Genomic DNA, 14,637 nt, shown 5'->3' with positions numbered 1-14,637 from the left:
CTATAAGACTATAAGGGATGACAGAAGTGACAAAGTTACATTTAAATATGATATATTTTCAATGATGTGGTTATTTTCTATAAGACATATTTTTTTACTAATGTTAACTATGTTACTGTACTAAAAATTTTTATAAAGTGACATCATTAATGTTTCCTTAAAACATTATGCAATGTAAAATGTGGTTATTTCAAAGAAAGAAAATTAGGCTAGTTGTCTTTACAAAATGAATTAATCTGTTATTAATTGTACTGTAGAGCAAAGTCAAGTCATGAAAACAGTCATGAAAATGTACTGTATATTACACAGATTACAATTTTTTAAATTTTAATCAAAAAAATCTGATTTTAATCAAAAAAACCCGATTTTAATCAAAAAATCTGATTTTTTTGATTTTTTAAAAAAAATCAGGATTTATTCATACCCTGATTACTAGTGACTTATAAGTAATAGCAATAATTAAATAAGAAACCAAGAAAATAATTTAGAAACACATAGGTACACCTTAGCATTGTAAAATCTCGACAGTTTCGTCCCGGCAAAATTGCATCCTACTCTACTCTCATTGTTTGTTGCGTCATGCGTCCGTAACAGAAATAAAATATATTAATCTCCCTTGTATGCGCACGATTGGTCTCCCGTTAACACGACCATCCTATGCGCTATTGTGAATCAGTAGACCCGAAAACATGGCGGTCAAACGACCTACTGTTATTGTTATTTTTTTAATTATGCACCCAGCTAAGGTGTATGTAATTTCTGCTTCAAAAATTAATTATTCTATTACTTATCAAAAGTCACTAGCAATTAATGTAAGTAAAAATAAAAACATTTTCGTGGGTAGCATGGTATGAACCATATGACGTTTGGTGAAATAATTGAACGTTAGAAATGATATTAAAACCTATTAGGCATAAAGGACTACAGGATCTGCGCATTCAAAGTGCGCGTGCTATCGGTGAGGTTGGCGCGCTGCAGTGTTTCGTTTGTAAACGTGGAAGATTCCGTTCTGCATACTGTCTCTACTCTATGGCCAAAGTCTCGCTGCTCGGTGGCAGAATGAGTCACTGCCGAGGCGTGCGTGTCGTCGTGACTCGCGGCACGGCCGCCAGAGCGCTGCTGCTTTCAGCGCTATCAGCCGGCCGCCGCATGCAACCACCTAGCTCATTTGAAATGCTGATCCGCGCAGCACTTTGCGAACCCCCTCCCTTCCCCAAATCCTTCAGGCGAGGCATCGACCAGCGCCAGTTATCACGAGCCACGATCTGTCGTGCGATCAACTGGACCCACATGGCGTGGCGTCACGGTAGACTGCAAAGTACTGCGGACTTGAGTAGAGAAAGGGCCAGAAAGGACAGGGATACAGATTATTTTTTTTTAGGGAAGGGGGAGGGAAAGGTGATAGTTTGAAAAAGATAAATAATTTGAACATGTGTATTAAAAAAAACTTACATTACTATTGTCATTAACAGAGTGACATATGAGACTACGGTAGTGGCTGTAAGTGACGTGGCTTCTCGCAGTATCATAATGTGTCTTGACTAATAATTTGAAATTTTACACCAAATGCGACCAACAATGGAAATTACTATAACGGTTTTGTAATAAACACCCACAGTATGTGCCACAGAAACAGTCATATGCCAATGTTATGCAAGCTTTGGCTGCTTGTTCATCACAAAAAATAAGTTGAAATACTCCATTGAACTTGGTGGATAACCATTTTTTTTTAAATTGCAAATAAAAACAATGATTTAATTGGGAATAGCATACAGTGTTCAAAATAATATATCAGTTGGTCAAAAAAATCCATATAAGGTATATTAATCGAATAAGCCTTTGTCTACTGTGATTCACATACTAGTGAACACTTAACCGGAGAATAAATATTAAGAAATCGAACAACAAAATGTTAAATGTAATTAACATTTATATAATAACCGTCAAATATAAAAACCTGAAGTATTGGATGATTATTAAATAGATTTTTAAAAATATTAGCTGGACTAAAAAAGTTATTAAATCTTTCGGTTTTATTGTGTGAAAAGGGCGAAAATGTTGAAGATCACTGTAAAAGTGTCTACATAATTTACTTGCTTGATTAGTGGAAGAGAGTAGGTGTGTGCGAGATGTTCGTATTCACGTACGCACGTACACACGTGTTAAAGTTGAACAGACGAGCTGTTTGTATATACGCACACTACATGCAGCAAGTGCTCGCTGGTACGTGTGGGCAGTGACTGCAGCTCTGACCCACCCACGCACTTGCCCCCGGCGCAGGCAGCAGGAGGCACCCCGGGTGCACGCGACGAGCGACATGCTGTGATGGGGTGCGGCGCCTCCAGTCGCGCGACCGTGGCGCCGGAGGCGGCGGAGGCGGCGGGGGCGGCGGGGGCGGCGGCGGACAACGGCGACCTGCGCCTCGCGAGTGCCGGCGCGGACAGTCCGCCGCCGGCACCCAGAGACACCCCCGCCCCCAGGGGCGGGCCCCTGGAGGAGGCGGCTCCCGCCCCCAGCCCGGCGTCGCCTCGGCGGCCGCCAGGTGAGACAGTTCCCTCGAGTCACCCGGCACTACCACGCAGATGTCACTACCTTCAGCCGGATAGTATGTCACACTGTGCCAAGAGGATAACTGGGGTGGTGTAAGAAACTAGCGGCCATTTGTGCATATAATTACTTTCAAAAGTATATGTGAATTCATGAGATGGATAAATACTATATTAGTATAAAATTATCGAAAACAATAATGGATTTTCTATAGTTGAAACACTTATTGTGTCGTGTATTTACGTATAATTACGGAAGGTATATTAATCAACTGAAGTTTTATTTTAGAATGTCTTATATGCTACGTGTTCTTGAGAGTAAAAACTTTGGTGTTAATTCTCTCTTTTCAATGCATTGCATCTTAAAAAAAATAAACTGCCATTAAAATGTTTACTTTTATACGTCGCTAATTCAAAGCAAATGTTCGTCGAAAACCCTCCAATTCAGATTTTAACATGTTGAGACAATGGCCTAAAGGCTCCCACACACGATCAGTCCAGACTTATCAGTCGGAACTGAACAGCTGGAATCGCCGTGTGTGAGCAAGGACGGTGGACTGATTCAGTCGGAACTGATGGACTGACGATCTGATGGCTTCCAATCAAATGGGACTGTGGGCTCAAGAGCCCTCAGTCCTTACTGCCGTGTGTGTGAACAGACATACCGCCATTCCAAACTGTCAGTACAAGCAATCAGTCCATCAATCCAAAAGTTGGATGCCGTAGCAGACATCTTTGTTTATAAACAAAGAGTGTAAATACTCTTTGGTTGCTTTGGTTCTTGATTTCGTTTATTTTGCTTCATTGAAATGGCTCCCTGGTCGAAATACTTTCTTGTTAATTTTATACAGTTGTGACGGGAACATAAATGTTTATGGATCATAAAAAGTAAAGAATACCATAACAACATTAAAAAGAATTCTGCTTATGCAATTCTCGTCGAGCAAGTAACAACCATCAAGCCCGAGGCAAATTAGAGACTAAAAAAACTGTTTGAGGAGCGCGTTTCGAAAATCCCACGAAATAGTTATACAATACAAATTATGTGGTTCAGGAAGTGTGGATGTTTTTTTTTACCAAAGTTATGGTACTGTGATCTTTTGATCTTTTTGACTGACTAATAAATTCCATTAGATGCTTCTTCAAACCTGAACGACAGTGATTGTGAGGTAAGCAAACACACGTATTGTATAATTTACAGTTTTGCCGCTTAGTTTGTAAATTAATTCATACCCTTTTCTGAATTTGATTAGTTTCCGAAAATATGTATCATTGTACACTTTGTTAGTCTAGGTTTGAAAAATAATCGGCGTAAGACCTGTAATTTTCGCGAATGATGTAGTGCTAAATGAACATTATGTCACAAGCTGTTAGAGCAAGATGGAAAAATTTAATCTCATAAACTGCCCACATACAATTTTCTGACTGCTAACCTAGTCAATTATGGTAGTACGAGGATTTATGGTGAGGTGGTTGTCACAAATAAACGTATGTCTACATAATTTCATGTCCGAAAACCATACACTGTCATTAATTCTGCACTTGACCCCCACATATCTTGTACATCCAAAGTTTCTTCCATATTCAACGACGAAACGAATACATCCAACAGCAGCAGCAACCTCAAGACTGATCGTGTGTGAGGAAGGCTTCAGTTCAGTCTATACTGTCAGTTCGGACTGTTCACTCTGAACTGAGCACATGGACTGATCGAGTGTGCAGAGAGCCTCAATTCAGTCCAAACTGCTACGTAACTGTAGCCAGTACTGCATTCCACCACACCGACTACGAGTGTATTTGTTGAACGCTTCAAAGGAGTTATGACATGTGGGTGGTACTATTATACACTAGGCTAGTGGTTCAGTTATATCGGCATGTGTGCAGTTCAGGCCCAGATCCGTTACTGCATTTGTGCACACTATCACAGCAGTCATAATAGTAAAGTAGCACAAATAGAGGAATGAATGTAAGTACTTCGTTATGTTAATTCTGGACATAGCGTGGTCTGAAGCACAAGATATTCATTCGCCGAAGTTATTGATTTGTCCCAATTGTTTCGCGGAAACTAGGAGATTATGTCAAGCCTGTATCACAAGATGGAAGGTTTCATACAGGTTCCGCTAGAAGCTTCTAGCAAAACTGCTAGCTAAGCCTCGTCCATGGCAGCAGGTATGATGGATACAATTTTCACATTCTAAAAAACCTTCCACAAAAATTCGAACACGACCGATTACAAAAACTGCCATGAAAATGGCCAGCGTTTGCTAATTCTTCATCAGAACCATCCATTTTTGCTGGCTTGGAGGACCTTCAAGAAACTTCCATCGTGTGATAAGGGCTTTAGCAGGTAATGTTAAATAATATATTTAACACGTAAGAGCGAGCACATCTGCAAAGTGGACCTTTGCTGTGACAAAAAGGTGTTTGTTTTCCTGTGCGCTCCTGCAGTGAGTACTGTGAGCGATGTTGATGTAGGCCTACCTCTTTGGAAACAAAATAAATTTTCGGATTTTCACGAGTGTATATTTTTCTTTGTGGTAGTAAAACTACATACGAATATTTACTGGAAGATGTACTGAAAATTGCCATATAGGTTTCAATGGTTTTTGCAACTTATTTTTATATCGTTTGATATTAATATTTCGCCCTTGTCAAAGCATATACAACACATTAAGAAATTAAAAAAGGCTAAAATTTAGTGTCTGTAAACAGAGTTATTACAGTTGAGGTAATTCCCTTAAAATGGATTAAATTCTAAACAACAATTATTGCACTGGGTAAATATTTCGTAACAATAAGTCGTTATTATCTACCCATTTTTCATTAAATTAAATGATAGGTATGTTTCTAACGAAGCCAGATTTTAAAAATCAAAATGAAAAAAAAATCTGTGAGCAAGTCTTTCAGCATTAGCCAGTGATGTGTAAACATCTAACCTCGGTAACAAGCAAATTCATGAGTTCTCATGTTGCAAATAAACTTATAATACGAAACTCGGACATGAAATTTAATGTAGAATTCTGAAAAATAACGTCGAACGTGATAAATATAAGACAATTGTTTTTTCAACTACATTTTTGACGCGAATCACACGTAGTTTCCGCACCTGCAGCTAGTATTCGCTGCCGAAGCTGCTACGTCGACTATTGAATCATTCCATTTGTAGAGCGAAAGGTAAACTAATAAAACGGCTCAGGTAAAGGCGAAAAATACTTGAAAAAATACTAAACCCAGGCTTTGGACCTGATTTATGACAATAAATTTTATTAAAATACTATCCATTGTTACAATTCATAAAAACGTTAATAGTATGAAGTTTCCCTTTCTCTCTGTGGACATTGGTTCGAGCCATACGCCACAGATAGCAGCACCATGGTCACACATTTCCTTTCCTTCCATTCCATTCACGAAATTACTCCTACCAAGTGCCGTATATCGAGAGCTAAGATGTTAACACATCAACAATATATTATATCCTAATAAATTTTAACACCCAAGGGCATTCATGGTTTTTATCATTCCCCATTTTAATTTGTTTTAAAAAAAATGTCTTCCCATGAACTGTTTGATGCCTGAATGACGCTCCACCTGCGCTGAAAGTGGCTGAATGTGTCCGCGGTGTCCAACAAGAGTCTTGCGTGTGCCAGGGCCGCCGACGGCGTTCGAGGTGCCGGTGCTGGAGGAGAGCCTCATCAAGAAGCACCCGCCGCGCCGCTTCCAGCGCCTGGAGGAGCAGCAGCTGTCCAGCCCGCTGTCGCTGGAGCTGCTGGAGGAGCGCCAGGCCGTGGCGCGTCACCGCAGGATCCAGGCGAGTACCTTCTTAGAGCGTAGACTGCTCGAACCCTCCCGCCTTCCACCAGCAGGGCCGTAGTCAGGATTTTAATAAGGAGGGGATCATTCAAACACTTTTTTCTATTTTTCTGTTTGAGTTATAAAAAAAAGTCTCACTAAAATCTCAGGGAACAGTAGACATTTAGAAATCCAACGCATACACCCAGAAATTTAAGAAATAAAATTGCTTGAGAAAATAAAACTAATAATTGGTATATATTTGACGCGATAACGTCTTATAAATCGATGAACGCCGGCTGCACGCACGCACGAAAAATTGTCACGTTCCGCCTGAGCCGAGCGTGCAAGAACCGGCCAACCACCGTGCGAGGAAAACTTCTATAATATCAAACAGGTTAAGGCGGGCTTTTTATCTAATTGTTCATGATTATATTTAAACAAATTATTTAAATTAAATTTTCAAAAACTTTTAAATAATATTTGAAAATTAAAAAGTACTATATGCAATTTTTCATCAATGTTTTCTTATGACGTTATCACGTAAAATTATCGTTCGTAAACCGACTTTACAGACAACCCTCCCTTTTTTTATTTAATTGTTTTTATCCTGTCGACCTGCCGCCTTCTGCCGCTGAAATGATGATCGAGTAGACGTCGGTTATGCCTGTGTGCTAGATCACAGAGCGTTCAAGATTACTTTTTCAGGGAGTGACATCGTCCGTCACATGGCCGGCGGGCAGCAGGTGTTGGCCCAACAGAAGTACCCCCGGCTGTTGTACCCACCAGGGACTATATGCTAAATGGTGGTCTAGTCCGTTACGAAATCTGATGCTCGGCATACTGGTAAGATTGTCTTCATTGAACAGAGGCACTCTTACATGCGCTGCTCAGTGCATGGCCTGGTTACTTCGAAAGCCGGAGTTCGACGTTCCACGCTTGTTACGGTCACGTTAAGGTGACTACACGGAGTTACGTGTTAATCGGGGAATGTTTATATACGGGCTCTCTAGTCTTCGTCTACAAATTGACAGGACAGGCGCGCTCGGCATCTTGCATTGACATGAAACGTAAATGTCCCCGCACGTGGTGCGTCTCCGTAACACTACATATAACTAACGAGACAGTTGCAAAATACACTTTTAAGTTACACGTAGTGTCTACGCTACAATAAATACAAAAACCCTGAACAATAATGACATAAGAAACAACCACTTGACACGTGGGCTACTAGTATTAGGTACGTATTAAACAGAAAGATTGCCGTCTTTTAACACCATAAGCTAAGGAATACACCACGTGGTTGGAACTAAATGCGTGCCCCGAAAGTCCTCGGACTGTATTAATTGAAAAAATCTATGCTGCGTTTCGCCTAACCGTCGGCCCTGCGCGGATGAAACTGAGAATGTATCGATGATTACGTCCTAATCGTTGAAGACTGGGTCGTGACGCCTATCCAAACCAAAATACAAAAAATTACGTAAAATATAAAACGTCCCATATGAAGGTACCCACACTTAATTACGCGCCCGGTGAGTTCCTGCCGTCTGTGGAGACTGCCCGCGGGGCCAGATGCAAAAGGATTCGAAACTTACATATTATTGCAGTGGTGAATTCAGAGAACAAAGGTTTATGGGCCCCGCGGGGCGATACACACCTGGTCTGCTTCAAGGGTGATGCTCATCTGACGAGGCTGTGGATTCCGAGCGGTTCCCAGATCCGTTCATGCGAAAACATGCAGTGTGCAAAACAGTAATGCAACCCATGCTCTCAGCCTATTCGCGCTAAGACAGATAGTGGTCATTATTTATTACATAATTAATATCATGGTTATATTGTCTGAAAACTGCCTAGTTTAATTTTGAACATTATTAATAAGGAAATAAATTACAGTAACAACTTTGGTCTATTGCCGGTCGGGCCTTCAACTATACAGTGTAGTTAACCTGTTGTTAGACATGGACATTTGAACTGAAGTAGCATTGTTGAGAACGAGCAGTCGCACGGTGCTTTTACAAGTAGTCATTGTAGTTTTTATAGTAAGGTCGTTAGTAATAAAAGTGTTTCAGTGTCTCCGCATGTGTGTTATTTGTCAGTGTCGCATTCCGGAGGCCAGAACATCCTAACTTGGTCTTTAGGTGTCAAACCCCTGATCCTGAGTATTCTCGTGCTCCGACTGTTTGGTGGAGTACAGTCAATTGTATATTATTCTCCAGCTGGTGCCCTGCCAATAGTAACTTAGCTCTAGGATCTTTTAAAACATTAGGTAGGGGAAGTAACGACATTTAGTAGTTGTGGACGACTGAGTGGGCGATGAGCCTAACGTATCTTCTGCAGGCGGTCTTGTTCATCTCCTAGGGACCTCCTTCTGGCAGTTCTTTTTACTTGCTTTGCCTGAGCTAAAGTAAGATAGCAACAAAGTGTGCCATTTTTGGTCTTTTGAGCCTGGAAATAAACAGCAAGAACTTATATTCGATGTACAGTTAATATCCTCTATAAAACTGTGCCACTCATTAGGTTTTCTTTAAAGTGAGCAATTTTATGAATTTTTAAACAAACCTTAGCAATGTTATCAAATATGGTCTGCCACCATGGAGTTTCATTATGTGCCACTTCTAGGGTTAAAGATTTATAATCATTTTGTCCATAAATATTATTTGTTAACCCATAAATAATATTAGTTGCTTAGTATTTATTACCTTTGTGTTGGATACATAAGTATTTATGGTAGGAATTTATCTAGGAACTAGGCAATGGTATTAATTAGTTTTTTGTTTACTTACATATTCTTGTTTCTTGTTTTACAGAGTGTACATGCATTATAGCATTAGGTGTTAAGTCATTAATTGAAACTAACTTACCATGTCTCAGTCGATATTGATGATAAATAAACTAAGCACACATGTACACATCATACTACACAAGTAGATTGCTTTTTGTTGAAAAGAGCACACCAACAGACGACTCGACAGACAACACTTTTAGCAAAATCAAAATACTACAGTGTGGCCCACACCACCTCTGTTGCAGCAATAGTGTTGCCACTTCCAGATGCGATGTCGCTCATTCTTATTCTTTACGCATCTCTTTTACTACATCACGCTTGCTACTCCACTGTTTCTATTTAACAATATATAAGTTCCAATTAACATTTTATTTTGCTGCACTAAATAAGGCCTGATTAATAATAAATGAAGATTGTAAAATTTTATTTTACAATTGTTTGTAAATTATTGTTATTTTTACTTCAAAATGGGGTGGCTAAATTCTGGGTTGAATAACTCTGGGGTGGGAACTACCACTCCGTGCCACCCCCGAATTACGCGTCTGCTCGCGAATACGCCTGCCGGTCACAACGAGTCATTTATTGAACTAACATAGATTCACGGCTCACGAAGCTGGTTCGAGTCACAGGTTATTAAACATTCCGAGTTCTCTATTTTTATCTGGGCCTCTAACTAGAACTTCACTTAGGAATGAGACTTCTGTTCAGATCATGTAGTACGTAATGTAAAGTACAACATGTATGCTTAGTGTTTCACATGTGTAATGTTTAATTTTGTTTGCGCTAGCCACCGTGTAAAACTGCAACGTGTCAATTAAAACAGCAACCGAAAATTTATTTCCAGTTTTTGTCTACCACCCTAACTAGAAATCGGCTCTCTATGCTGCTTAGGGAGTGTGGATAAGTTACTAGTGTATTTACGACATATGGGTCGCAGATTTTATGCCGATGTTTTGTTTAATAAAATGTACTGCGACCCATATTCGAAAATTTCTATTTGGGTTTAAAAAATTACACATGGCACTGTTGTGGTTGACTATATGCTTGAATAACTAGCTTATGTTGAATTTTAATAAATATGTCACGAGTAAATACAAAATGTTTATTAAAAATATCTCAGCAGTGAGTGTAAAGTATCATAAACTACACCGTTAGGCTACGTCTGCCACCTGTCGGGCGACTATCCGACTGGCGCCAGTAAGTGTCGTGGCAGTCTGCCCCAGGTATTGGCACATTTCAAGAGGGGAAATCTAAAAATAAACCGAAAAAAAAGAGACAGTGTGTGTGTGTGTATGCGCGTGTGTGTGTTTGAGTGCGTGTGGTCACGCAGCAGTGTTTATGGTTCTCCCTCCCTCTCTCATCGCTGTGAACTGGCACCGTTCACAATTATCACGTCTATCTCAATAGGTTTTTGTGATGCACCTCTTTGTCCATAAATTGTTTTTGCATGAGATTTCCTATGCTTTCTACCTCAGAATTTCCTTCATGACAAAGCTGCTGAAAAGGGCGTGCTTGTTTTTATTGAAGAAACTGACAAAAATTTGACAATTACCTACCTGCGATCTTTTCTCTTTTGGGGAAAGATAGGAAGGGAAACATGGGTATAAAAAATAGCACTATTTTGCTTTGTATTTTTTGTCAGCTAGTAATTATGAGAAAGAAGGGCAGCTAGTAATTATGAGAACGAAGGGGGGGGGGGCATATAGGACGAAGTAGGGATAGACGGACATCAGTACCGTTTCTTGCACGGCAGTCCCGTGTGCCAAACCTATCACACAAGACACGCGCCCCGCCCATTGATCCAAGTGATTCTAACAAAAGTGTGGGGTGCACCTGCTTTACAATGCACCAAGCGAGTTATAGAAACTTCTGTTTCTGGTCCCGCACACACTAAATGCCCCGGATGGCAGTGTGATGTATCGGCGGCGGTGGCATGGCAATAAGCTGAGACACGGACCATAGAAACCTAACTTGTATTCTACTGGTGACAGTTATATGGCACGACTCATATTGGAGGGCGACCCTTATGGTGCAATGTTAGATTTTATTTTTGTACCCCATACGAAGGAGCGACTCTTCTGCAGGTAAATACTATAATTTCACCCAACCATCTAAGCTTAGCCCAAGGGCCTAGTGGACCTTGAGTGGGCTGACGACTCATGTAACAACAACGGATGATTTTTAACTTAACGTAGCGTCAGTTTCACCATTAAGAACCACTAGGCTTCCCTCCCCCCCCCCCCTCCCCCCCCCCCCCCCCGGGTTCCAGCCACGAGACCACAGGGGATGGCAATACATACATGTATATAGTCAAATATTGAAAAGATGGTATTTTTTATGTAGTATATAACTTGCGATGTATTTAAAAATTAAATGACTGCAAATAAATCTATTTTTTTACCGTCTAAATATAGTCAAAAATATTTAGAATAGTGGAATTAGCATGTGGTGGCAATATGAAGTGTTGTCGGGAAAGATAATGGTTTGGTTGGTTTTGGTTTTTGTTCTGGGTGGAAACTAGTCTAGTTATGTCCCTGGTGTTTCAGGATAAATAGTTACATCTCATACACTGTAGTGGCTTATGTTACGAGCATTTTGAAAATTTACCATTGTATCAATTCATGTAGTGCATCCTCTGTGTACTTTATAATGGTGCAATGTTAAAATATTCATTTGTCTGCTATCTTTTGCCTTAAATTTGAAACAGCACAAATTTATCTATTTCTCATTCAGTCTGTGCGTTTTGGATGGTTTATTTGACATAAAAATCCACCCTACTTGAAATGTTTTCACAACATTGTAAGAAAGAGACCCAACAATTTCATACTATCATGTGGTTAAACTTATCAAGCTTTCTACGCACTTTAGAACTAGTTATTTCATCATTGCCTGCCACTTCTGCTAAACACTATCTACAGGCTTGAGTTTGCCTAATAGAACATGGGTACTCCACCACGACCAACTTCTTACGGGCTGAAGGGTTTTTAACGGTGTATCAAAGAAACAAGGGACTTATGTTTACCCACAGAAGTAGAAGAGACATGTAGGCCTTCTAGTCCAGCCTAGTGTATAAGCATAATGTAACGCCCCTCGTGCCTCAAAGTTGAATTATTTTAAATTAATTAAAAAGAGCCTTGGAAACTTTCTGGGTAAGAAAAATAAGAAAATTAAGTAATTGACCAGAGGTGGCACGAGGTGGAGAACAAGATAATTTGGATCTCCCTGACACAAGCAACTTGGGAGGAGTATGGATCTTTTAAGGGAAGAAGGTATATCTTAATAAATTAACACTACACAAGTAGCTTGGTCTATAGGTTCCCTGGTTTATTATTAAGGAATTTTGTGTTCGTATTATTCAAACCTGACAATAAAAATCTTAGTAAATAACAAAGTTAAAGGGGGCGCCCCAGGAGTAATTAAAACAGTACATGTTACACCTTAGCAAAAATTATTACATAATTAAAATTTAAAAATTGCACCAAATTTGAATGTCCCAACAATTACATCGCTGATTAGTTTTGTTGATTCTACATATTCTTGAGGAAAGCACTGTTCGCTGGTAGGCTATTCATTTGATTTATGTAGTTCGTAGCTAGAAAGTGGGGGGGGGGGGATGTTGATTTCACATTACCACCCGGGTCTTCAAAAAATAACGTCGGGTCGCGGAAACCTCTCTTCTAACGTGACCCGCAGTGGAGGTGCAGGACCACGAGCTGGGAGCGATTTCTCTCTCCAGCACTTCGACCCTGTCTGAAACCCAAATCAAATCCAAAACGAATTAGACTTGCTTCCAGACAGTCCTATACCGTCGGCGCAAAAGGCCAACAAACGGGAATGGGGGGGGGGGAAAGGAAAAAAAAATTACTCACCAACCAGGGTGTAGAGTTCGGAGCTCACTAGGTGTCTCGCGCCGACATCAGGATGCCGCGGACCGAGAAATCAGGATGCGCGGACGAAACCGGAATTTTTAGAATTAAATAAGAATAAATAAAAATTTAACTACGCATGACTTTTCTAAAAACTACCTCTGCCTGGCTACTGTACAAACGGGATCACATCCCTTAAGCAAACTGACTACATTCTCGTGCACGTGAAAATCACCGTTCCCGCAAAAAGCCTCTTAGCGCAGAGGACGTAGGTGAGACGAGGTCAGTAGCCGAGGTCAGAGGGCTGAGTGCCCCGCAATCGGCCAAAACCCCTAATTAAATCGGGCGGTAAGGCCCCGGGTCAAAGGAGGGGGTAGGTTCGGTTCTAAGCCGAAAATTTCCGAAGGAGTCCGAGGCGGTCGTGGCAACAACACGACATGCGCGCTCTCTACCGGACCGAAACGAAAACAAAGAACAATCGACTTCTCCGGGCCGCGAGAGGAAAGCATAGTGCCTTATGGCACCGCGACGCTGCCTTCTAGCGGCGTAAGGGGGAACTACTTGAGGTGGTGAGCAGACTTGCCACCAGGTGTCATGAGGGTAAGCTCTGCACGCTGGCGACCAGGCCCGCGGTTACTTTTTTTGCCGCTAGATGTCAGGGATGTGTCTGTCGGACCCGGGAGAAGGTTTTTGCATCAGGTCATCGTCCCGTCCGGTCACTGCTCTTAGCTTAATTTCTCAGAACTAAAGTGAGGAGGAGAGAGAGGAAGGGGGGGCAGAAATAGCCACTAAGGTGGGAACGCAGCTCCACTGGAGACTGCTTCGTGACGAGACATGCTTTTCTCAGCAGGCCTCTACAAGGTAGCAGCTTGCAGCCCAGGAGCTGCTCAAAGCAGTTTTGGTCATGCAGGGAATTAAAATTACAAACTCGGGGCGTGACTGCAGGCGAGAGAAATTTCAACCGGGCTGACCATGTCCACATTAGACAGCAAAATATCAGATTGGCCCCCTGGGAAGGGGCTTCGGTCCACTGGCACCAAGTTTAAATCGGTGGCGTACACCGGCCTAACAAAAAGTAAATCACCCCCATTAACCACCAGACAAATTAAAAAAATGGAAACCCCAAAAAAAATTTAAAATTATAGAATAAATTTAAAAAGTGACGAAATGCCTAATTTCCGGCACATACTCCCCCGCTTGAATGCGGAGCATATAGGGAAGAAAAAAAAACAACACTTACACTGCTCAGTAAAACTAGTACCAGGTTCGCCTGTATCCTACTACTTATATTCTAACACCTTTGAGACGCGTCCGCCTCTCAGGCACAACATATCGATAACCCTTAAACAAACTTATTAACTAAGAGCTTATTAACTAAGTGGCCACTTAAAACTAATACAACGTAAAGCTAGCATTCTTATTTCTAGTACCATGGATTTTTAAGACCTCGAGGATTTCTGGCATGCCTAATATTAGAGAGTTCCCTATGTTAGGGTAAAGAAATTAAACACATCTACTTTAAGTCAGCATGTGTTTTCTTTAGATGGGAGATGTGCGCTCTGGTCACGAATTCTCCTGAACTGGGGTCAGCTAGGCTAACCGTAACTGGCGTTAAAAATCGCTGTATTTGAAAAGGACCTCTCCAGCGGTA

The 14,637-nt window shown here is 41.0% G+C and overlaps 1 protein-coding gene across 1 annotated transcript in view; it reads left to right on the top strand.

The window, feature by feature from the left end:
• The window catches only part of LOC134531139 (uncharacterized), a 40,121-nt gene that overhangs the window by 15,936 nt on the left and 9,548 nt on the right, over window positions 1-14,637 (top strand). The window contains exons 3-4 of the mRNA XM_063366784.1: window positions 2,281-2,542; window positions 6,194-6,354. Of these exons, the coding sequence (XP_063222854.1) occupies window positions 2,281-2,542; window positions 6,194-6,354 (423 nt within the window). The remainder of the gene's footprint in view (window positions 1-2,280; window positions 2,543-6,193; window positions 6,355-14,637) is intronic.

This window comes from Bacillus rossius, chromosome 1 (genome assembly GCF_032445375.1).
Source record: "Bacillus rossius redtenbacheri isolate Brsri chromosome 1, Brsri_v3, whole genome shotgun sequence".
In the NCBI taxonomy this organism is placed as follows: Eukaryota; Metazoa; Arthropoda; class Insecta; order Phasmatodea; family Bacillidae; genus Bacillus; species Bacillus rossius.
The sequence above is the reverse complement of the archived record's forward strand: the minus strand, read 5'-3'. Positions and strand labels throughout refer to the sequence as shown.